The 26146-nt window shown below is 39.6% G+C and overlaps 1 protein-coding gene and 1 long non-coding RNA gene across 2 annotated transcripts; both read left to right on the forward strand.

Moving 5' to 3' along the window:
* The first annotated feature begins 9307 nt into the window (after positions 1-9307).
* Positions 9308-24244, forward strand: LOC116586182. The gene is made up of 3 exons (XR_004283927.1): positions 9308-9321; positions 14998-15009; positions 24143-24244. It is a non-coding gene; the product is annotated as an uncharacterized LOC116586182 (long non-coding RNA).
* On the forward strand, positions 16532-18331 carry RPS23 (ribosomal protein S23). The gene is made up of 4 exons (XM_032335829.1): positions 16532-16641; positions 17090-17249; positions 17903-18023; positions 18140-18331. Exons 1-4 carry the CDS (start codon positions 16638-16640, stop codon positions 18284-18286), a joined length of 432 nt encoding a protein of 143 aa, XP_032191720.1. The 5' UTR covers positions 16532-16637; the 3' UTR covers positions 18287-18331.
* Positions 24245-26146: the final 1902 nt, after the last annotated feature.

Here is a 26146-nt window from a genome sequence, read left to right on the forward strand (position 1 = left end):
TCACTCTCTCTTTCTCTCTCTGACAAATAAATAAATAAAATCTTTTAAAAAAATACAATTAAAATGCCACATAAAATTCTCCAAAACGAAAGTGTTAGCATTTTTGGCACTTAAGAACCTTGATCTCTTTAATGGCAAAGTACTGGCAGCTGAAAGGGGCTATCTATAAGTGACATTTCAGAGCTGATTGATTATAGGAAGTCTGGGGACTTGACCCTAAGGACATACTCCCCTTCCTTACTACCTACTTTGCACACACACCATCTTCTAACATAGCTCTAAGGAACCCTACAGAAAATGAGAAGAGAAGATGAAAGGACAATGACTAGGAATGGGGGGGGGGTGCAGGGGGTGGAGATGGAGATGGAGAAATTAAAAAGGAAGATGCTAAGAAATATTATAAAATAGAAAAGGTCACCACTATCAAGGCAGCCTTTCCATGCCTATCTTATTCCTATTTCCCATCATATTTCCTTTTCTTCTCTGTTCTTTCATTTTACTTCCACTTCTCATGTCTTTTGCCTTTCTGCATTTTTCGTGATTATGTGGAATTTCAGGTAGCAAGACAGGTTTGGAAAGGAGAAGTTTAGTCTTGGGCAGGTTTGCCAAATAAAGTATACGACACCCAGTAACATCTGAATTTCAAAAAAGCAAAAATTTTAATAATAAGTATGTTTCATGCAATATTTAGACACATTATACTAGAAAAAAATCATTTGTTGTTTATCCGAAATTAAATTTAACTGGACATCTTACATTTTTATTTACTAAATCTGGCAATCCCAGTCTTAGAGCTCTGTGCTACTCAAATTTTAACATGCATACAAATCACAGGAGATTTTGTTAAAATGCAAATTCTGATCCAGTAGGTCTGGAGTAGGGCGAGAGCTTCTTTGTTTCTCACAAGCTTTCACATGACAGCTGCAGCTGCTGGCCTGCCGACTGTTCTGTGAGTAGCAAGGATTTAGAATCGCACTGTTCAACAGAAAGATAATGACAGCCACATACGTAATTTAAAATTATCTAGTAGCCACCACACTGAGAGAAGTTCAAATCAACAGGTGAAGTTAGTTTTACTATTTTTTCTTTAACCTAATATCCTTAAATATTATCTCAAACATAATTATTATCGAGATATTCTACCTTCTTTTTCGGCTCTAAGTCTGAAATCTGGTATATAATTTATACTTACACACATCTCAAGTCGATCTAACCAAAATTTCAAGTGGTCAGTAACCACCTGTGGCTAGGGGTCATTGTACTGGGCGGTGCATATATAAAACAAATCCTCCAGCTGCCAGAGCAATACCTCATGGTGTCCCATGGCAGCAGCAGCAGCACTGCCCGACCCGTTGCTCCCCAAATTTCTGGTCAGGGAAGGTAAGAAGCCAAGCCCACGAAGATACTGCACTGTGATAATTATGATACTGTTAGCACTCAGAAGCCAGAGTGGAAGCTCCTCAGAGCTTACCATGTGACAATCCTTCCATGGACATATGCCTCAGTTATATTTTCAGGCATACAAATGGATACAACATTTTTAATTTTAAATCATTTTCATTTTAATATATTTTATGACTCGATAATCCTAAAATTTCAACATAGCAATCTTTCTGTTGTTGACATTTTCTTCCACTTGGTTAAGAATATTTAAGGTAAAATAATTAGTAGCTAGTAGGTTTCACACATGTATTTTAAAATAGAAGTCACACTTAAGATGTGGTTGTCAGAGAATAGCTCATCTTGTGACTTTAGAGGAGAAAAGCAGTGACAAAAATGTTAATGCGATAACTTGCAGGCTGCAAAGTGCTAGGATATCACCTGCCTGGCACTACACCTCACTGCTTAGATAGCAGAGGAGTCCCTGTCCAGAACTGTGACGGGTCTGACATTTTACCTAACCGATAGGCTAACAAGTTAGCTGCCAGTTTCAAGGATGCTGGCAGAAGACACAAGACTTCAGGGTCAGAGACAAAGAACTTTATTCCTCACCACAGAAGCAAGCAGCACGAGCAACAGTATATTGTGTCAATTTCCCATGCTCACAGAGCAATCCCACTGGACCAACATGGATACTTGTACACACAGTGGATTTCATTTCAGGAGAAACCTTGAGTTTCCAAGGCTATAAGTAAACCTGCCCTATGTAAGAGAAAGACACTGTTTCTACCTTTCAAGGCCATTCACTATACATATATCCTAAAGATATTCCAAAACAGAAAGGTTAGTGACTCACGCATAAGACAGGCAGAAAATTCAGAGGGGTGTGGAAAATATCCCAACAGTTTTCTTGAGAGAACAGGAGATTGTCCATCCATGCTGCCTTCTTTTCAACTGAAAATATCTTGTGTTTGCTTCATGTTCTGATTTACGATATATTACTGTTACCTGAAAATTTGACTATCACTGATCTATCTTCCCAATATCATATGTGACCATATAGAATTGTATTATTGTAAGGGAAAAAAATGGCCCTAACTTAATTATAATATTTGCCTGAAGGAATAACTAGCATTTGCCAGACTACAGTCTCTAATCATCTAAATGCTCTCAGACCCAAAGTTACTATAGTTAAATGTTCATATCAATCACAATGGTCTTCACGCGCAGAGTCAAAATCCAAATCCATCCACCTCCTTCAAAGCCCTGCATGATCTGGCCCTTGCTGGTTTCTATTACTTCATTTTATGTCAACCCTTCCCCATACTATGTTCCAGCACACTGGCTTGGATTTTGCTCAACACCCTCCAAATGCTAACTTTTTTGCACCTCAGTAACTACACATATTGTTCCATCTGTAGAGATCGCCTCATACTCTCCTAACCTTCCTTGCATTCTGTTCACCCTCATCATAACATAGATCACCTTTGTATGGGACATTTATTTTCTTGTTACCTATTTACAGAGTGTTTCTTCACTGGAAGGTCTGCTCCAAGGCAGCAGGGACTGCATCTAACTAGAGCCTTAGGTTCTGCTGGTCCTAGAGGATGCTCAATAAAGTGTATAGGATAATGAATAAGCCTGTGAAAATTCTCACTTCATCTCACATGGTTGTGACTCCCAGAGCTAAATATTTAGGACTAGAAAATCAACTAATACAAGTATTTCATCAAATTCCGTATCTTGAAAACACAAATATACAAAATCCAAGTTACATCTGTTCATTAGCAAAATACCAGACTATGTACTTCTTGCCCATCGTAGAGAGGTGTGACTCTGTTAATGCATGTCAACTTGACTGGGACACAAGGTGCCCAAGTATTTGGTTAACCACTATTCTGGCTGTGTCTCTGATTGTATTCCTAAGTGAGATTAATATTTGTATCAGTAGACCGAATAAAACAGATCACCTTCCCCAGTATGAGTGGGCCTCATCCAATCCACTAAAGGTCTGAAAAGAATAAAAAAGTGAGTAAGAGAGACTTCTCTTTCTCTACCTATCTTGGAGCAGGGAAGTCTTCTCCGGCTTTCAGACTCACTAAGACTGGAACTATACCATTGGCTCCCCTGGGTCTCCAGCTTGGTGACAACAGATACTAGAACTTCATAACTGCATAAGTCAATTTCTGTAATAAATCATATATAGGATTAATTAACATTAATTTCATTCATATATATATATATATATATTTGGTTTTCTCTGGAGAATCTAGACTAATACAGATGCTTTATTAAGTTCAGAGCCTAATTGCTGCCATGATTTCTACTAATTTTCATCAAATCAACTTCTGAGTTGATTAGAATCAGGTTAGTAAATGAAATACTTATAAGTGCTTTTGATTTAAATGTTAATTTTTCTTACTTTTGATGCCCCTTTGGCTTTTTAGAACACAAATAATATACCAAATTAGTGGCATATATTTATGTTCTTGGTTCTCAAGCTAAACTGAGATAAGAGTCCTACTCTTTCATAAATTGGTCCATTAGACAAATATTCATTGCCATGTGCTACATGCCAGGAATACAAGATGAAAACCACCCAGTCCTCCCCCCATGAGGCTCCTAGCCCAGTGGTGTACAGAAATGTGAGCATAAACTGCCAGTGCAAACATCTTAGGGATGTTTCACATAGCAATCCTGTGACCTCCACTGATTCTGGTCACCCCTCTACTCCAAGCAATGGCTGAGGGAGGCAGGTATATAATAAAGAGACAAAAGATGAGACATGACTAACTCTTTAGAAGAGTATGAAGCGGCTTTCCAATTCCCGATTTTACTCTCTCATGAGGTCAGTATGTATCTCTTGCTACTGAAGTCTGTCACTTATCCAAGTGTCCTTCCAGTAACTTGGCTTTTGTTCTTAAAACAGCCTGAAATGGGTTTCTGTTAGTTATAGTGCAAAAGAAACTTTATTAGAAGGGTTTGCTAAGTACCAAATTTAGTGTGATAATTAGAGGCATGGATTAGAAAGGAGGGTTTAAGTATTAGGGAAAACCTAACAGATCTGGGTCCTAAGGAAGAAAAGGCCTCCAACAATCTCAAAAATACTCACTAGGAACATACAGGTCCCACATTCCCTACCTCAAGAGAGACTGAGTTTTAACTCACTGAAGTAAAACTCATATTGAGGATATGTGCTATTTTGATGCTGCCCTACAGATCAGGCCATCATTTATAGTAAGTGCAAAATTGATTCTTTGGACAAAAATTAATCAGCACACTTAGTTTCAAAGATAGCACTGTATGTAGCTACCAGCTACAAATCCAAGATGTTGTCTGCTAAATAGTTAAAGTTAAGTTTGGAAATTTTAACTTAAAACCTGTCTGAGTGGGGTGCCTGGGTGGCTCAGTGGATTAAAGCCTCTGCCTTCAGCTCAGGTCATGGTCTCAGGGTCCTGGGATTGAGCCCCACATCAGGCTCTCTGCTTGGCAGGGAAGCCTGCTTCCTTCCTCTCTCTCTGCCTGCCTCTCTGCCTACTTGTGATCTCTGTCAAATAAATAAATAAAAATTAAAAGAAAAAAAAAACACCAAAAACCGTCTGAGTAAATTTTAATATCATTGGAAATTTTAACTTAAAAATCCTGTCCAAGTAAATTTTAAACACTGATTGGCAGATGCACATTCCATACTATGAAAAATGATACTCAGAGCAGGGTTCTGGTTTTTTTTTTCCTTTTTCTTTATTATTGTTTTTTATTTATTTATTTTATTTATTTTTTATTTTCAGCATAACAGTATTCATTATTTTTGCACCACAACCAGTGCTCCACGCAATCCATGCCCTCTATAATACCCACCACCTGGTACCCCGACCTCCCACCCCCCGCCCCTTCAAAACCCTCAGATTGTTTTTCAGAGTCCATAGTCTCTCATGGTTCACCTCCCCTTCCAATTTCCACCAACTCCCTTCTCCTCTCTATCTCCCCATGTCCTCCATGCTATTTGTTATGCTCCACAAATAAGTGAAACCATATGATAATTGACTCTCTCTGCTTGACTTATTTCACTCAGCATAATCTCTTCCAGTCCCGTCCATGTTGCTACAAAAGCTGGGTATTCGTCCTTTCTGATGGAGGCATAATACTCCATAGTGTATATGGACCACATCTTCCTTATCCATTTGTCCGTTGAAGGGCATCTTGGTTCTTTCCACAGTTGGGCGACCGTGGCCATTGCAGCTATAAACATTGGGGTACAGATGGCCCTTCTTTTCACCTCATCTGTATCTTTGGGGTAAATACCCAGTAGTGCAATGGCAGGGTCATAGGGAAGTTCTATTTTTAATTTCTTGAGGAATCTCCAGACTGTTCTCCAAAGAGGCTGTACCAACTTGCATTCCTAACAACAGTGTAAGAGGGTTCCCCTTTCTCCACATCCCCTCCAACACATGTTGTTTCCTGTCTTGCTAATTTCGGCCATTCTAACTGGTGTAAGGTGATATCTCAATGTGGTTTTAATTTGAATCTCCCTGATGGCTAGTGATGATGAACATTTTTTTCATGTGTCTGATAGCCATTTGTATGTCTTCATTGGAGAAGTGTCTGTCCATATCTTCTGCCCATTTTTTGATATGCTTGTCTGTTTTGTGTGTGTTGAGTTTGAGGAGTTCTTTATAGATCCTGGATATCAACCTTTTGTCTGTACTGTCATTTGCAAATATCTTCTCCCATTCCGTGGGTTGCCTCTTGGTTTTGTTGACTGTTTCCTTTGCTGTGCAGAAGCTTTTGATTTTGATGAAGTCCCAAAAGTTCATCTTCACTTTTGTTTCCTTTGCCTTTGGAGACATATCTTGAAAGAAGTTGCTGTGGCTGATACCAAAGAGATTACTGTCTATGCTCTCCTCTAGGATTCTGATGGATTCCTTTCTCATATTGAGGTCTTTTATCCCTTTTGAGTTTATCTTTGTGTACGGTGTAAGAGAATGGTCAAGTTTCATTCTTCTACATATAGCTGCCCAGTTTTCCCAGCACCATTTATTGAAGAGACTGTCTTTTTCCCACTGTATATTTTTTCCTGTTTTGTCGAAGATTATTTGACCATAGAGTTGAGGGTGCATATCTGGGCTCTCTACTCTGTTCCACTGGTCTATGTGTCTGTTTTTATGTCAGTACCATGCTGTCTTGGTGATCACAGCTTTGTAGTAAAGCTTGAAATCAGGTAACATGATGCCCCCTGTTTTATTTTTGTTTTTCAACATTTCCTTAGCGATTCGGGGTCTCTTCTGATTCCATACAAATTTTAGGATTATTTGCTCCAGCTCTTTGAAGAATACCAGTGGAATTTTGATCGGAATAGCATTAAAAGTATAGATTGCTCTAGGCAGTATAGACATTTTAACAATGTTTATTCTTCCCATCCAAGAGCATGGAATGGTCTTCCATCTTTTTGTGTCTTCTTCAATTTCTTTCATGAGTGTTCTGTAGTTCCTAGAGTACGAATCCTCATGGATTCCCTGGGGAATTCTACCAAACTTTCTTTTTTTTTTTTTTTTTAAGATTTTTTATTTATTTATTTGACAGAGAGAGATTACAAGTAGGCAGAGAGGCAGGCAGAGAGAGAGAGGAGGAAGCAGACTCCCCGCTGAGCAGAGAGCCCAATGCGGGACTCGATCCCAGGACCCTGAGATCATGACCTGAGCCGAAGGCAGCGGCTTAACCCACTGAGCCACCCAGGCGCCCCCTACCAAACTTTCAAAGAAGAAATAACACCTATTCTCCTGAAGCTGTTTCAAAAAATTGAAGCAGAAGGAAAACTTCCTGACTCTTTCTATGAAGCCAGCATTACCCTGATCCCCAAACCAGGCAAAGACCCTACCAAAAAGGAGAATTTCAGACCAATATCACTGATGAATATGGATGCTAAGATTCTCAACAAATCCTAGCAAACAGGATCCAACAGCACATTAAAAAGATTATACACCATGACCAGGTGGGATTCATCCCTGGGCTACAAGGATGGTTCAACATTATCAAATCAATCAATGTGATAGAACAAATTAATAAGAGAAGAGAGAAGAACCACATGGTCCTCTCAATTGATGCAGAAAAAGCATTTGCAAAATCCAGCATCCGTTCCTGATTAAAACACTTCAAAGTATAGGGATAGAGGGAACATTCCTGAACTTCATCAAATCTATCTATGAAAGACCCACAGCAAATATCATCCTCAATGGGAAAAGCTTGCATCCTTCCCGTTGAGATCAGGAACACGACAAGGATGCCCACTCTCACCACTCTTATTCAACATAGTATTAGAAGTCCTAGCTACAGCAATCAGACAACAAAGAGAAATAAAAGGTATCCAAATTGGTAATGAAGAAGTCAAACTCTCTCTCTTTGCAGATGACATGATCCTTTATGTGGAAAACCCAAAAGACTCCACCCCAAAACTACTAGAACTCATACAACAATTCAGCAACGTGGCAGGATACAAAGTCAATGTACAGAAATCAGTGGCTGATACACTAATAATGAAAATACAGAAAGGGAAATTAGAGAATCGATTCCATTTACTATAGCACCAAGAACCATAAGATACCTGGGAATAAACCTAACCAAAGAGGTAAAGGGTTCTGGTTTTAAAATGGTTATGTTCTAAGATCCTCAACTCACAGACATGCTGAGTCCACAGACATGCTGAGTCTACCATTACACATGGAACAAGATCCTATTTAAAAAACTTAAAGCCTAGCTGAATGATGACTACACATCAGGCAAATTAGAAGAAAACCAAATCAAAGTGTGTAGTAGAGGCCAGAACACCACCCCAGGTGTGGCAACCCACAACCGCGGGGAACTCAAACCCAGAGATTCTTCCTGAGCACTGGAGAGTTTGAATTCCACATTGGACACCTTAACCTTTAAGACATGTACTTGAGAGATGAGCTCCCAAAACATCCAATTTTGAAAACCAGCGGGGTTCATACTCAAAACCCACAAGATAGTAGTGATCTAAGAAGTGCCCCTAGAAGGGCTCTTTCGCTCAGATCACTCACCCCAGGGCCCAGCTCAGAGGCAGCTGATCACATCCAGACTTACAGTTAGGGAAGGTCACCTGCTTATATTAAAACCTTGACCTAAGGGGCAGACATCTAATTTACATCTATGTATGTTTCTATATATTTGTTGTTGGAATCTGATTAACTATGATGAATAAATGGATAAAGAAATTATATTTATATGGAATATTATACATAACAGAATATTATTTGGCCATAAAAAAGAATGAAATCTTTCAATTTACATCAACAGGGATGGACCTCAAGGGCATTAAGCGAAGTGAAATATGTAAGAGAAAGACAAATACCATATGATCTCTCTTATATGTGGAATGATAAAACAAAACAAAACAATCAAGCTCATAGATACAAAGAACAGACTGGTGGTTACCAGGGGCACAGGATACTGGAGGACAGGAAAAATGGGTAAGCTGGGGTTTTCTTTTTTTGAGTTTAAATAAATTGAATCAACATTCCTTTAAAAATTAAAAATGAGGGTGCCTGGGTGGCTCAGTCAGTTAAGTAGCTGCCTGAGGCTCAGATCATGATCCCAGAGTCCTGGGATTTCGCATCAATCCCTCTCAGCGGAGAGCCTGCTTCTCCCTCTCCCTCTGCCTGTTGCTCTACCTACTTGTGCGCTCTCTCTCTCTCTCTCTCTCTGTCAAATAAATAAATAAATAAATAAAATCTAAAAAAAAAAAAAAAAGAAAAAGAAAAATGACCGTATCTATGAAGTGGTTACAGATTCATTCATTTGGGTTATCTTAATAATCAGTAATGACCGCTAGGACCAATAGTGTTATCAGTGGAAAAATTACTCCTGTCCTTTTTGTACCTATATAAACCCAGAACCCCTCATGTCACTTCTTCCTCTCTTCCTCTAGTTCCTCACTCCTTTTCTCTTCTTCTTTTTTCTTTTAATTTAAGGCAGGGAAATCCTATTCTACCCTATTTAAAGTCTTTTAAGCAATAATGTTCTTGTGATATAAAAATACTTACTTTTATAGGATTTTTTATATATATATATTATAATAACTTACATATTCTCACATTTAAATAATCTAGAAATAGTCCTAGTGAAATTTCATTTTATCATGGAATGCAAAAGCTGAAAGACTGACCCTTGGCCACTCCTCATCACTGAAGATCAGCTCATTCTCAGTGAACTCACAGAGAACACTGATCTGGCCCATATACCAGGTTCTTTACACCTCTCCAGGGAATGAGATTTTAAACCTAATATTCCATTGAGTGAAAGAAATTATCTTTCCTTTCCTAGTGAGTAAAATTATCATTTCTTATCATTTATTAAACTCAAAGGTCCCTGAAGAAATAAAAGCCTATTTTCTTTTGTTTGGTTCTCAGCCAACTTAGAGAATACCTGGAGAATAACTTTCAATACGCACATTAAAATGATAACTCCCTTCCAGGAACTTCACAAAGAGCATCAAAGAACAGTGTTGTCAATTCCCCCTAGATCCTACACAGAGGTTTAATTATAATAACAAGATTTTAAAGACCAGGCCTGAATACTGTTAAGTTTATATGGTAATACACACGTATTTCTTTAGTTCCACCTTGGAATAGATATGAGAAGAAATATTCATTCTACCAAAAGTAGGTAGAATGAGAAGATAAGAAATTTCATTCATTTTGGATAAGGGAAAAATTGTGTTTAATAATTTAATCAGGTAAAATGAAGCACTCAACATTCATCACTAGCAGTTTTACAGAGCATGTAATCATCGGTCTTATTCTTACTGCTGCTTCTTTCTCACTTAAAGCTGTTATTTTAAATTGTCACATTTCCATAGCAACTAATACCTCAATTTTTATAGTTAAAACAGTTGGAGTAATTTCTAACTATTCTAAATGCTCCACTATAAATTGTCAACATTGTTAAAACCCTTGGCTGCTCTCGCCAAAAAGCTAACTTCTCTCTCATACAGTACAAAGAATCAGCATCATCTGTGACCTAAATCTCATCGACTCATCTAATTTATGAAGACCTTTCTTTTTTCTTCGTGGGGGGGGGGGTACTCTGAGATAAGTCAAACAATAATATCTCTCTGCCCCATCTGAGTGCTAAATCAACTGAGAAATAAAACAAGGGGAAAGACAAGAGGTGGCCAAAGCACCCCCCTCTTCACCGTGAAAGGCCAAGAAGGCAGACAAAGCTTAGTGCAGGAACAAAATGTATTGTAACCAAACCCCCTCTCGCAGAAGATGGACATGACTGTCATCATGGCAGCATGGGCTCTCAAGAAGGAAGAAAGGCCTGCCACAGAAGAAACGGGAAAGGTATCCTCTATGGAAAGGCTGGGTCTCAAAAAGGGAAAAAACACTGAACATACCTAGACTATTTTTCCTAATTTACCACAGATGTTACCCTTAGCTGGCACAGAATAGGTACCTTGGCAGAGAAATAAGGAGTTATACTAATTTAACTCCCTCTACTCAGAAGGAAATACTAGAAAAGGGAAAGGCTTGTTCTACCTCTTATTCCTACTTTCCCAACATTTCAAGAACTACCAAACACAATTCTTTCATAACAAAGTGTCTATCAGTTTTCATGTACCTCTAACAACCTACAGATAGCATGTTATAACTTACAATAAGAATAAGGTAATATTAAGAATGTATCCTTTACCTTTCCTGATGCTTTGTTGGCTAGAAAATTATTTTCATTAATTTTGTGCCTTATTTACTTAACATTCATTACAATTTTTTCTAAATTCCTTAAAAATCAAGATTTTGCTTTTATAACTAATCTGGAAATGAACAAATATGTTCTGGTTAAGTAAGTTACTTTCTTTAAGTTTCAGTTTCCTCTCTGTAAAACAGCGCTAAAAATAGCACCTACCACACAGGTGTTGTTTTGAAGACTAAAAAAAAATTGGGCATGTGAAGTCCTATGCCTGGCACCTAAACAGCTTTTAAAACCTATTACAGATGGTGGTACTGGTGATGTCAATAATGTTGCTCTTTCCATCACGATCTACATCCAAATTATATTAGGAATTTTATGACATCTCTTCATCTCGGAAGACCAGTGCTATTGTGTCAGCCCCCTCCTTGGATAAACCAAGTGTTCTCTTGCCCCTTCATAGTGCCCTTCCAGAGCAGACACAGTGATATTTTAAAAATGTAGATCAGATCAGGGCTCCCCGGTGGCTCAGTCACTTAAGCATGTAACTCTTGATTTTGGTTCAGGTCATGAACTCAAGGTCGTGAGATCAAGCCCTGCAATGGGCTCCCAACTCAGTGGGGAATATGTTTCTCTCCCACTCTCTCCCTGTTCCTTTGCCCTTCCCCCTGCTTCCTGTTGCAAGCTCTGCGCATATGCTCCCTCTCTAAAATAAATAAATCTTTTTTAAAAATGTAGCTCAGAATCTTGTCACTCTCTTACTTGAAGCTCTCCAATGGCTAGCTTCTCATCATAATCAGAATAAAGTGCAAACTCCTCATCCTGGCCTACAAATTGGACTTGAGCTTTCCTGTCCAAGTCTCTAACTTTACCTTCCTCTATTATCTTGTTGACTTGCTATGCTTTAGCCATGGCAGCCTTCTTTTTTCCCTCTAATTCCTAAACCCAATTCTTGTCTAGGGCCGTTTTAAGAAATTTAGACCCAAGGTCAAAGAAAATTCCTTCTCTTTTCAGGCTTCAAATTAAGTAATAAGTGCTTTATTAAGTAATGAAAAACTCAAAGCTCCAAAAACAAAAATAAGATCTTTTATTTTTTCCTTCTCTTAGCCAGAGTAATCAAAATCTTTCATTCATAATCATTTCATTCTTTCATTCTAACCATTGGTTTTTGCCTTGTTTTATGTTTTTATAATAATGTAATAATTAAACTACAGAATCTACAGATATTAAAAGGATTATAAAGGAATATTAAAAATAACTTTATGGCCATATATTTGACAACTTAGACAAAATGGACACTTTCCTTGAAAGGTACATGTTACCAAAACTCACTCAGAATAAATAACCTGAATAGTATTACATTTCCTAATGAAACTGAATTCATAGTTAAAAACCTCCCAATAGCATATATAAGCATTCATATATTCACATGTAACAGAAAGTCTGAACAACTTTATGAAGCAATTATTAAAACTCAGAAGAGGGGCATCTGGGTGGCTTAGCTGGTTAAGGATCCAACTCTTGATTTGGGCTCAAGTCATGATGTCACGGTTGTGAGATCAAGTCCTGTGTCAGGCTTTGTACCAGGTCTGGAGCCTGCTTAAGATTCTCTCTCTCTCTAAATTAAATTTTTAAAATCTTTTAAAAATACCTTCCAAAAACACTATAGTAGCATAGTTATTCCAAATTCTGTCCCTAAGCTATACAGCTGAGTCCTTCTTTATTACTATAGGTAATTCAGTAATTCATTTCTCCCTATCCTGTTCAGAAATATCTTCCTTTCCCAAGTTCATGAAGATATTCATCTTTGTTTCTATCAAGAAATTAAAATTTTTGTTGTTGACATGTAGGTCCTCCATCTGTCTGGAGTTGATTTTGTTTCTAGCGTGACATGGTGACCCAATTTCCTCTGAGTAACCAGATTTTCACAGCTCCATCAGTCTTCCTTTTTTCCTTTTTATTTATTTATTTGACAGAGAGAGATAACAAGTAGGCAGAGAGGCAGGCAGAGAGAGAGAGGAGGAAGCAGGCTCCCCACCGAGCAGAGAGCCCGATGCGGGACTCGATCCCAGGACCCTGAGATCATGACCCGAGCCAAGGCAGCAGCTTAACCCACTGAGCCACCCAGGCGCTCCAGTCTTCCTTTTATACACTGATCTGACAATCTAACTCTGTTATTTAAGAATATTCTACATTTATGAGTCTCTTGCAGGCCTCTCTGTTCTACTCATTGGTCAACTGACCTACTTCTGTACTAAAACTATCTTATTTAGCTTCATAGAAATTTCTCCTCTCTGGTAGGGCCAGGTCTTCAGAAGTGTTCTGACTATCCCTGGCTCTTTACTCCTCCAGCTTCAGTCTCATGGCTCACTACAACCCTTCCCTTGCAATCACTCTCAACTCCCTTGCCCTTCCTCCATCACACTGACTTGACTAGATTCTACTGCCAGCTCTGTTAAAATCAACTCTCCACCTACTAAGTCATTATACTGGATGGATCTGAAGAATGCACAAAATCCTTCTGACTGATGTAACTTTCTAACTACAGTGTCAAATGGGCCCTCAGAACTGTTCAACATTTCTATATTGTCTTGTCGGACTATCCTCCCGCACTTTTAGATTAGGAGGCTAAGGACATAAATTGAAACCTATTCCCCAGTGATGCTACTAGTAGTTGGAGCCTTTGGGAGATGATTAAGTCAGAAGGGTGGAGTTCTCATGAATGGAATTAGGGCCCTTCTAAAAAGACCCCAATATGCCAGCTGTATCTCAATAAAACTGGAAAAACAAACAAACGAACAAACAAATAAAAAAGAACCCCCAAAGAGCTGCCTTGGCCCTTCTACTTGAGGTTACAGCAAAGACAGATGTCAAAGAAACAAGAAGCAAGCACTTACCGGATACCAAATCTGCCAGAACCTTGATCTTGGACTTCCCAATCTCCAGAACCACAAGAAATAAATTTCTCTTATTTATATGCCACCCAATCTACAGTATTTTGTTAGAGTAGCCTGAATGGACTAAGGCACTATCCCTCAGTAAAACAGGGATAATAAAAGTATCCACCTTTTAGTGTTATTAAGAATTAGATGGGTTAATAAATGTAAGGCAGTATGTGGCATATAATAAGTATTAAATAATTCTATTTAAATAGTGTTATTCTAGATCATTTCACACCATATCCTCTCTCTTCCAACATCTTTGCCCTACTCTTTCAGTGCTGATGCCGTTGCTGAACTCATTAAGGAAAGAACAATCAAAAGAGAAGTTCCACATCTCCCCATCAACAAACCTTCCAATTTACTTATAGTTGTACCCCATACTCTGCCTTCTCTAGTACTAGATAAACTGTTATTATTTCTAAATTCAATTCCTCTACTTGGGCACCCCTCTAGTCTCCTTAAGCACCTATTTATGCAATTATCCCCTTTCTCTAATGAACTACCCATTTTTTTCTTCCCTACCAGGAACAATCCCCTATAAAAATGTCATAAAATTGGCCATCTTAAACTCATCCTGACTCCACAAACTAAGCCTCCTCCTGACAGAACCTCTTTTCTCTGCAGATTACAGATAAATTCCTTTCAAAAGCATGTCTACAGTTGCTGTCTATGTTTACCATATTCTCTTGGCTCCAATCCAATAAGGATTTCATCTTTGCCACTGCACAGCCTCACTTGACAAAATCACCAATATCCTCCACATTGCCAAATGCAAGACAATGCTCAGTCCTCATCTTACCCCTCTTCAGACTTGCTCACTTCTATTTCTCCACTTGGTGTTGATTAGAGTACAGCATTGTCTACTTTGTAGACTATTTAGCTTCACCTGCCTCTCTCTTCTGTATCACTAAGTTTCGCCCAGACTCAGGTCTCCAACCCTTCTCTCTTCTACATATAGTCAGCCCCTAAGTGATCTTACTTAGTTAGGGCTATGGCTATCAGTACTGTCTGTTCACTGATGACCACCCTAAGCTCCATATGTATATATACCCAACTACTTACTTCCCCTTCCTACCTGGATGTCTAACAGGATCCCAAACTTAACATACACATTCATAACAGAACTCTTAATTTCCCTTTCTAAAACTGTCCCTCTCCCAGTATATCCCACTCAAAAAATAACACCACAAGTCACCCAGTTGCTCAGGCTGAAAACGATTACTCCAATCTCCCATCCTACAGTCCTCAGCAAATCCTACTGGCTCAACCATTTATCTTATCTACCCACTTTTTTTCCACCTGACAATCTAAGCCATCATTGTATCTCCACTGGAGTACTTTAATACCCTCTCAAGTGGCCTCACAGATTCATCTCCTATTCTTCTCACAAACGCCAGAGCGATTCTATAGAAATAATAAGTCCTGTCTTGTTACTACCCTGTTCAAAACTTCCCAGGGGCGTTCAATCACACAAAGAGTAAACAAAGCCTTTACCAAGACGTTCGTTTCCCTGTGCACCTCTCAGACCTCATCTGGTGCCACACTGGTCCTCACTCAGAGCTCCTCCCTCCCTGATCCTTCAGTTCTGGAAAAGTGCCAGCCCATTCTACTTACTGAGAATCCTTCTTCCTGAAAGCTCTAACCCATATACTTGTCTAACTGGCTCCTCTTTAGGATCTCAGCTCAAAATGTAATCTCCACGGAGACGGCTTCTAAAACACCCTATTCCAGATTAGCCACGCCCATCCCCAAGTCACTGCCACCTAACGAATTTTATATTCTCCATAACCCTTATCAGTATTTAAAACTTTCCTGTTTAACACATATTTTTTCTGCCGTCTTGCACCTGGAATATAAAAACAGACCTCTTTACTCTCCTTTACTGTAACCCCAGAGCCTTGAACAACGCCTGACACGAAGAAAAGATTTTTAAAAAATAGTTGTATAATGACCCAAATCCCAGAAATCTCTCAAATCTCTTCCATTCTACAGGGAAACCCCAGTTTAAAATTTTAAATGAATCGCCCAACTTCGCACAACCACCCATAAGGGGAAGCTTTGGTTTTAGGCTTGGTCGATCTCCAATTACTACAACATATCCCCTCAGCAATTTTTTTTCCATTTTACGATTCGGCTCGTGAGTAAGGTTTACGGTTCAGAGGTGTAACTTTCCAAACTACAAGCAGAAGTGCACCGCTCTACCACACACGCGCTCTAGTCACCACTCTTCACTCCGCCTCAGCGCCACTAAGCCCCGCCCCTGTGGGTTTGCCAAGAGCGCCTGCGCCTGGATCGAATCTCATGCAGAGAGTTCTGGGATTGGTAGTCCACATTCCTTCTGTCTCGAGGATTGACATCAAACGAGATAAGCAACAATGCAAGCTAGGTAACACTGAATTTCGCACAAATTAAATAAGACGCAGATTCCGGAAAGTGGCGCGAACTCGTCGTTTTCAAACGAGGTTCGGGGGGGGGGGGGGGTGCAGTTTCGGACCAGGCGCTGCGCAGACAGCTGCATGGGTCCTTGGCTGGGCGGAGCTTGTTCGCAGTGGCTTGTGGCTCCTTCCTGCTCCGCTTCTCTCTTTCGCTCAGGCCCGTGGCGCCGGCAGGATGGGTGAGCTGTTCGGTGTCGGGCTGAGGGAACCACAAGCCGATTTCGGGGGCTCGGGGACGGGCGGGCGGTTACGAACAGAGCGGTGAGGAGGACGCCCCCGGGAGGCCCGATGGGGAAGGTCAGGGAAGCGCCCCTGTCGCAGGCACATGGCCGGGTGCGGAAGGGGCCCGCGCGGCGCAGAGGCCGCGGAGCTCGCCGGATCAGGGAGGTTGGGTGGCCGTGCTGCCCCGGAGCGTTAATGGGGAGGCTCCTTCTTTTGGGAGAATGCACCCAGTGGTTCGCTTGTGTCAACGTCTCCTTTGGTTTGAGGGAAACTCGGAGGTTTGGGCCATGTGCTAAGGAGCGAAGAAAGAGCCTATCGGCTTGTAGTTCGGTGAGGCTAGGGTCTTGGAAGATGTAAAATATGTCTGGGGTGTTTTCGGAGGCGCTCAGGGATTTTGACTTCTAGGCAAGTGTCGCGGTCTCCGTACTGCCAGGAAGCTCCGCAGCCACCGACGAGATCAGAAGTGGCATGATAAACAGTACAAGAAAGCCCACCTGGGCACAGCCCTGAAGGCCAACCCTTTTGGAGGCGCTTCCCATGCGAAAGGAATTGTGCTGGAAAAAGTGTAAGTGGAAGGCCACTGTGTGTTCCTTCGAGGATTTATTTTACTGTGGCAACTCATACAGACATTGGAAGAAGCGGTGATGGAAATTCTAGGTCTTCCCTGAGCAGTGTTTCAAAGTTGGTAACATGAGGGTTTGGGGGTTAGGTAGCTGAGGATTTTAATCTCTTAATGTTAGCTTGTAATGAATTTGGGGTTGCACTGAGGGCGGGAAAAGTGACCGTAATGAAATAAGGGACGTTATGGGCCTGAAAATGTGTGGGAACTGTTCTAAGCGATTGGCACCCTCAGCTGTTTAACCTTTGAAATCCATCGCATCTTTCTCCTTGGGAAAACTAAGGTGAAGAGAAGTTTCTTGCCCAAGGTTAGACATGTTTAAGGCTCCGGTCTGCAGTCAGGATTTGAATACAAGCTTTCTAGCTCCATTTCTTGATAACATGTTTTTTTTTTTTTTAACAGCTGGTCAAGGGGCCAGATGTTTTCCCTGTTGTGGCAGACTGAGGAAAAGCTTGGTTGATAACACGAGTTTGCCAATTTAGGATTAGACTGAAAAGGCTGAAACAGTATAATTTCTAATAAATTGTTTATGCCTAACTAAATAAAAAGTATCCCTTCTCAAGAAGGCGGCTCACTGTGTTGTGCTGTTTGTGTTTTAGAGGGGTTGAAGCCAAGCAGCCAAATTCTGCCATCAGGAAGTGTGTCAGGGTCCAGCTGATCAAGAATGGCAAGAAAATCACAGCCTTTGTACCCAATGATGGTTGTTTGAATTTTATTGAGGTAAGTGTCTCTTTGTTTCTGTTCCTGAGATGGTTTTTCCTAGCTTTTTATACAATGAATGGGTATCGTTAGTGATTGCCAATGACAGCAGAAGTAAACTGTTGATTTTATTCCAGGAAAATGATGAAGTTCTGGTTGCTGGATTTGGTCGCAAAGGTCATGCTGTCGGTGACATTCCTGGAGTTCGCTTTAAGGTTGTCAAAGTAGCCAATGTCTCTCTTTTGGCCTTATACAAAGGCAAGAAGGAAAGACCAAGGTCATAAATTTTGATTGTAAAAACGTGATAATAAATTTTCATAAGCCGGAAGTATGTTTTGTGTCTTATTTTCCTTACTGCAGAGATGCAGTATATGCCTTGACATTTTAGGAGACTGGGACTGTCAGGAATTCAGAATTCTCTAGAGTAAATGGGATTCATAGTTATTCTCTCTATGAAATAAAGAAAATGGTAAGTAATCTGGAATAAATGCAGGACAGTAGGCTTTAAATAAACTCACTGCACTTAAAGCAGGAATCATTGTTGGGAAACCATGATAGCATACATTCTGGGACATACATTTCCTTGGGGACCCAATGACAGATACCACCCTCAACTTGCTTCTGCTTTGGTATTTGAGTAAAGGTTCACGATCCATGTTCCAGTTCTGTGTTTGTGACAGCAAGAAAGGCACTGGATGATTGAGCAGATAGGAGTTAATGGAAGTGTACAACCTGGCAAATTAAGACCCAGGAGAAAAACTTGTTTAAGAGGAAGGGTGTTAAGCTATAGAAAGATTACCTAAATGCTCTTTATCCTGACCTCATTAACTGATAAGTTTTGACCTTGAGGTTTATTTCAAGGCACAAAGTATCTGTAATTAGAAACAGTGGAGGAGGGTTGTAGCTTGATAATTGTTGGAAGGTGGGTGTTAGGTACATGGGGTTTGTTTATAAATTATTTTTTTTCCAGTAGTTAACATACAGTGTTAACATTAGTTTGAGGTGTGCAACATAGTGGTTCAACAATTCCATATATCACCTTTTGCTCATGACAAGTAGACTCCTTAATTTCCACTTTATGCTTCCCCTGCCCACCTCCCCTCTGGTAGCCATCAGTTTGTTCTCTAAAGTTAAGAATCTTTTTTGGTATTTTTTGTAAATTGTTTCAAAATTTCCATAGAAAAATCTCATCCAAAATGAAATTTAGTGTCTTTCTTGAAAGTGATCAGAGGAACTGCTATTGGCAGCATTAAGGTGAGTACTTTCTCTTTGATCAAAGCCTAGTGTTAGGTTATGTTTAGGATCTTGGAAAATATAAGTTTTATGGCTTTCGATATCCCATAAGGTCAAGACCATGATCCTTTCCACAGCCCAGGAGATAATGTATGTTTTATCTGGTACCTGATCCAGCAATATTCTCCCTTGCTTCAAACTCGGATTCCCTGTGCAGTTTTAGGAGGTATCTCATGTCACCTGCTGCTGCCACCATCTCAGACTTCACTGATCCCCAAACATGGCACACTTGTGCTTATGCTTTCCACAAATGATGTGATTTGTCTTTCCACAAGGATGGAGAGTGGCTGTTTTTTTTTTTTTTTAACTGAAACACTAATGTTTGACGTACAACATTGTATATATAAATTTAAGAAGTACATGTTAATTTGGTACATTTATATGTGGTATTAAGATGGGCTGTTTTTTGGTTTCTATTCCAGGGCTTACTATAGTGTATGTAGTTGCACAGATACTGGTTAATGCTTTTGGGTGTACATAACTGACCCAACCCAGTAGATTTCTGGGTCTCGTACCATCCCCCTGGCCTGAACTGCAAGAGGCCCCCAAGGGCCACAAGAATCCATATCTGGGCATCAGCACTGGGTCAGCTGCAGTGCGGAGAGCTAGGAGGTGCTGCCTGGCCATGCTGTGTGGAGAAGGCTTGGACAGGGCTAACGGATGGGCTGGCACCGACACCCACCCACCCCTCTCCAGTATGTCCTGTTTCTGGCCGAGCTGAAACCTCAGCCAAACCTGTAGAGAACACCACACCTAGGAGTTAAGACATCCTATGACAGTGGTTTGCACTTGTCTGCTGGGTGCACCGTGGATGCTTGTCTGTTAAGTGGCTGACAGAAACACAAATCTACCTGCGACTGTTCTAACCCCAATGTTTTGTTTTTAAGATTTTATTCGTTGGTCAGAGAGAGCAAGCACAAGCAGGCAGAGGGGATAAGTAGGCTCCCCGCTGGGCAGGGAGCCAGATGTGGGGCTTGATTCCATGACCCTGGGATCATAACTTGAACCAAAGGCAGACGCTTAACCCAACTCAGCCACCCAGGTATCCCTAACCCCAGTTTTTGAAACAAATCTGCCTTCTCATGGCTCATTCTGTCTCCTGTGTATTCTTCTCACCCATCCCCCACCACCTTTATGACAGATGTTGTCCCTTCTTAGTTCCAGCATAAAGTGTGTGCCCAGTCCTGAGCTGTGCCTGACTACACATGGAGGCTGTAGGGTCAGAGAAAATAGACACCCGGGTGCAAAATTTAAACAAAATCCCAGCAGATTTTTTTTTTTTTTTTTACCCTATAGAAATAGAAAAGCTGGGGCACTTGAGTGTCTCAGTCATTAAATATCTGCCTTCTGCCCAGTGTCCTGGGATCAAGTCCCATGTCCTCTGGCTCCCTCTCCCTCTAATCCTCCCCCCTGCTCATGTGCGCTCTCGCTCTCAAATAAAATCATCAAGAAAAAAAGAAATAGAAAAGCTAATGGTAAAATTTTATTGAAAAGGCAAAGGAACTAGAATAGTTAATACTGAAAATGAAGAATAAAGGGTGGAGGAATCACAAAACTTGGTTTTAAGACTTCGTAGCTACAGTAATCAGGAGGGTGTGGTATTGAAGGGGGGCAGACACAGATCAATAGAATAGAATCCGTAAGTAGACTTTACAGGTAAGACCAAGACCAAGTGATTTTTGTCAGATACAAAAGCAATTCAATGGAGGAAACATAGTTTTTACAATAAACAGTACCGGCTTTCATTTGCAAAAAAAGAATGGACCTCAACCTGAATCTCCCATCTTAAACAGAAATTAATTCAAAATGGTTCATAGTATCTGAATAAAATGTAAAGCTATAAAACTTGTAGAAGAAAACAGAGTATCTTCATGACTTAGGCGAAGAGCTTTTAGACAATACATCAAAAGTACCTTCCACAAAAAAAAAAGGTACATTGGACTTTTAAAAAATTTACTCTGAAAGATCTTATTAAGAGGATGAAAATACAAACCACAGACTAGACAAAAATATTTGCAAGTCACATATCCAACAACAGACTTGTACCAAAAGTACATAAAGAACTTTCTAATCTCAAAAGTAAGGAAACAAATGATCCTCTTCCAAAATACATGACTTTCCTTCTTTCATTCTAGGAAGACATATGGTGGCAGGATTTAGTGGTCATAATGGCCATCCTGTGGATAACACTCCTGGAGTCTGTTTCAAGGTTATCCAAGTAGCTAATGTTTCTTTATTGGCTTAGCACAGTCAAGAAAAGAGACCAAGATCGTAAATTGCCATATCACTATAAAATTTTCACTAACAGTGGCTTGTATAATCTTTATTTTAGCCTATAAAATCTGTTTAAATGGATCATTCAAGTAGTCGCTCACATTTCTTAAGACATTATAGTTGGGGGATTGTCTTGGCAGGTTGTACTGAGCATTCTTAGTTTCTAGCACAATTCCTGGCCATATTATTTGGTAAACTGAAGTTATTATGTTTGTTAGTATGTGAGGAAAATAAGTGGATTTTAAACCTTATTATCATGAAAAGGTGACCACAGGGGTTCTAGACCAAAGCATTAAAACATTAAATTTTGTGAGCATAAAATGTCCCATAGGAGAAAGTCATCATTATAGTGTCACATTTGAAGGGATCCCTGAGCCACAGGTAAATAACGTTTCCAAATTTGTACATGCAGAGTCTCCCTCTCATTGAGGTGGTCACTCAAGCCTTTAATATATGGTGTCTATCTTCAAAAAAGAGGGGCCCCTCACACCCAGCACCTTGGACCTTTAGTCAGACATAATAAGCACCATCAAGATCCCTTCCTTTAACACATTCTGCTTCCCAGACAACCTGAAGCTTTCACACAGCAATTCAAGTGCCAAGGAGAGTTGCTCTCCCAGGAGGGAAAGGAGGAAATCATGGCCCCGGATCACCCCTTCACAGCTTACAGAGAAGTACTTACCAGTGAGCTGCTTGATTACTTGTGGTAATAAGTTATTGACATGAATTCTGTTCTTTAATCTACTCACAATGAGTTGTTTTTGCTTCTTTTTTTAAGTCTAGCTTTCTAAAATCTCTTTTGTGGTGTTTCATTAGAAACGGAACAAGGGGTCAAGTTACTTGGCTGGGCTAAAAGAGTAGGTAGGACATATTGAACGTAACCAAATTTTCAAGTAAGTTTAGATACTAATGAAAATATTATTATGCTTTTTTACCCCTATTGCCAATCAGCTAATGTTTAAATCTGTACAATAGTGGGCAAAGGAAGCCACATTTTAAATAATGTTTCAATCACAGCTGAGAACAGTTGAGAGCAACATTACTTGTTGAAACATGTTTTGTCCATTAACACCTGCTTTGGAAATGGTGATACGAAATAGACGGTTTTGTCATATCATTTTTCCCCATCAGCTTTGTGAATTTATCCAGGCTTCTTATAAGTCTTTAAACTTTTTTCTATATAGTTTAACAACTTCAGGTGATGTTTTGTGCACATTTACAGGTAAGTAGGACCACTTTCCCCCTCTTCCGTTTCCCAGTAGGTTCCATTTTTTTCCCAACCCTTTTAATTCTATATGCAATAATTGATTTTGTCCCTTCAGTATTTTATACATTTTTAAATGTTTATAATTAGGTAGGTTTTTTTTTTCTGTCACTATACTCTCCTTTTTCTTGCCCATGACATAAATGCATACATTTGTGCCTGCATATTTGTATGTGTATGTGTATGTGTGTGTGTGTGTAATAGAAGAAAACCATTATGAATGCAATTTATTGACCAAGATTCTTGATCTAGGATTTGTCTCATAGATTTTAAAGGGTCTAGGTACCTCCTGCAACTGTATGCAGAATTTTCTGCCTTTTTTTTTTTTTTTAAGAGAGAGAATGCATGTTTGTGCATGCATGGGTGTGGTGGGGAGGGACAAAGGGAGAAGGAGAGAGAGAATCATTTTTTTTTTAAGATTTTATTTATTTATTTGACAGATAGATCACAAGTAGGCAGAGAGAGAGGGAGAAGCAGGCTCCCTGCCCAGCAGAGAGCCCGATTCAGGGCTCAATCCCAGGACTCTGAGATCATGAGCTGAGCCGAAGGCAGAGACTTAACCCACTGAGCCACCCAGGTGCCCCAAGAGAGAGAATCTTAAGCAGGCTCCACTGTGAGATCATGAGCTGAGTCAAAATCAAGAGTAGGATGCTTAACAGCTCAGCACCCAGGAGCCCCATGTATGCAGAATTTTCTGATATATATCAGGGATGTTTGTGTGTATACATACACACACCCACATATATCACACACACACATTTTTCTGAAAATAGGTTCCGTAAATTTTCAGACTTATAAAGGGGTTCCTTCACAAGAAACCAGCTATTGTTTAAAGCTACACAGCAGTGAGCAGATTTAGTCACATATTACATTACTGTCGGTTTTAATCACAGTTGAGAATAGTCACAAGAAGTTGTCTATGGTTTGACATCGTTTATGCAATGTCTCCAGTGTGGTGAAACTACATGGATCCAGGCTGCAGAATATACAGTTCACATTCTGTTTTCATGGTACCAGCTGATCTAATTATGCAACAGTGGGCCATTTTTTTGAGGTCTTCTTAAAACACACTATTTTTTAATTTAAATTCTGTTAGTCAACATATAGTACCTCATTAGTTTCAGATGTAGTGTTCAATAATTAGTTGGTGTATAACATTCAGTGCTCATCACATCATGTGCCCTCTCTAATGCCCATCACCCAATTAACCCATACCCCCACAAATCTCCCCTCCAGCAAACCTCGGTTTGTTTCCTAGAGTTAAGAGTCTCTCATGGTTTTTCTCCCTTTCTGATGACTTCCCATTCAGTTTTCCCTCTCTTCCTATATGATCCTTTCTTATATTCCATTTATGAGTGAAACCATATGATTTTCTCTTTCTCTGATTGACTTTTTCACTTAGCATGATACCCTCCAGTTCCATCCATGTCAATGTCAATGGTAAGTATTCATTCTTTCTGATGGCTGAGTAATACTCCATTGTGTATGTATATACATATATACCACATCTTCTTTATCCATTCTTCTTTTGATGGATATCTTGGCTGTTTCCACAGTTTGGCTATTGTGGACATTGCTGCTATGAACTTTGGGGTGCAGGTGCCCCTTCAGATCACTACATTTGGATCTTTGGGGGTAAATACCTAGTAGTGCAATTGCTGGGTCATAGGGTAGTTCTATTTTTATCTTCTTGAGGAACCTCCATACTGTTTTCCAGAGTGGATGCACCAGCTTGCATTCCTACTAACAGTGTAAGAGGGTTCAACAGTGGGCCATTTTATTTATTTATTTTTTAAGATTTTATCTATTTATTTGACAGACAGAGATCACAAGTAGACAGAGAGAGAGGAGGAAGCAGGCTCCCTGCTGAGCAGAGAGCCTGATGTGGAGCTTGATCCCAGGACCCTGAGATCATGACCCGAGCCGAAGGCAGAGGCTTTAACCCACTGAGCCACCCAGGCGCCCAACAGTGGGCCATTTTAGAGGGAAGTTCCCCAATGTTACTGGCAAAGGCAAAAGCCGAAAGAGGGTGCAAAGCTCTACCTGAGGAGAAGAGCAGAGGACAAGAACCCAAAGATGTTTTAACATCTAAGACTGATGTAAAACTTGTCAGAATAGATCAAATGAAAAATATTTAGTATACACCTATAAAAACAGATGACATAATGTCTACAATTTTCTTTAAAATATTTATGCAAATATAAAGTTAAGGTTAAATGAAGCAAATATGTCAAAAATCTTGGTAATTACAGATTCTGATTCTGATGTACGTGAGGGTTCATTATATTATTTACTTTTGAGTACACATAAAATTTTCCATAATATTTTTTTAAAATTACATACAAATCCTAATTATTTAACTCTATGCTTTCTGGTTGTAATAGAACCAATAGATGGACAGTCAGCTCTGATAGTAAAAAAACAGGGATTTGGGGCAATAAAATGGACAATAAAGAAGCTGGAAAACTCACAGTAGCAGCACTGAGAAATGCATAGATACTGGGAAGAAACAAAGCTGAGCATCAATGCAAATTTTACCAAGACATGAAGAGAAAAATGATTGTTTCCATAATAAAAGCAAAGGAAAATAAAACTATTTTCAAAGATTTTTAGGAAATGGTAAGATACAGACTACTGCTGTGAATGTAAATCCTTGTAGTCTTACTGATGAACAATTTAGCGACAAGAATCAGAAGTCTAAAGACACTCCATATCCTTTGATCTGTTCATTCCCTTTGTAATAGTATAACCTAAAGAAACCAAATGTGAGCAACTGTTTCTGCACACATTCCTCATTGCATTACATTCTGAAAGCTCTCTGAGAGGGGGACTATGTCTACCTTATGGACCACTATCTTTCTAGCACAGGTCATGACCATGTACGAGGTTGAGTGCTCAAGGAGTGTATACCAACTAAACAGTGAAGAATTAGAAACACCCTAAAAGTCCAACAATAGGAGAACTAGTTGGAACATTCTGATATAGAAGATTACTAGTCATTTTAAGTTGTTTTTCAATATGACATGGGAAAATGCTGCCAATATAATGTTAAATGGGAAAAATCATAATGTAAAACCACATACGGAATGATCCTAATTAAATATGTTTAAACTAGTATGAAGAAATACATCAAAAATCTAACTGCGGTGACCCATGGGTGATTTACTCTTAGGCACATTTAAAATGTTCTCCTTTAAATGTTTCTGTGGCTTCCAAGTTATCTATAAGGACTAAAATCTTTTCTAAAAATGAATTTTAGTTTCACAGTCTACAGCTAGATAAGGGTAGCATTATAAAAAGAGCCAACATCTTT

This window comes from Mustela erminea, chromosome 3 (assembly GCF_009829155.1).
Source record: "Mustela erminea isolate mMusErm1 chromosome 3, mMusErm1.Pri, whole genome shotgun sequence".
Classification (NCBI taxonomy): Eukaryota; Metazoa; Chordata; class Mammalia; order Carnivora; family Mustelidae; genus Mustela; species Mustela erminea.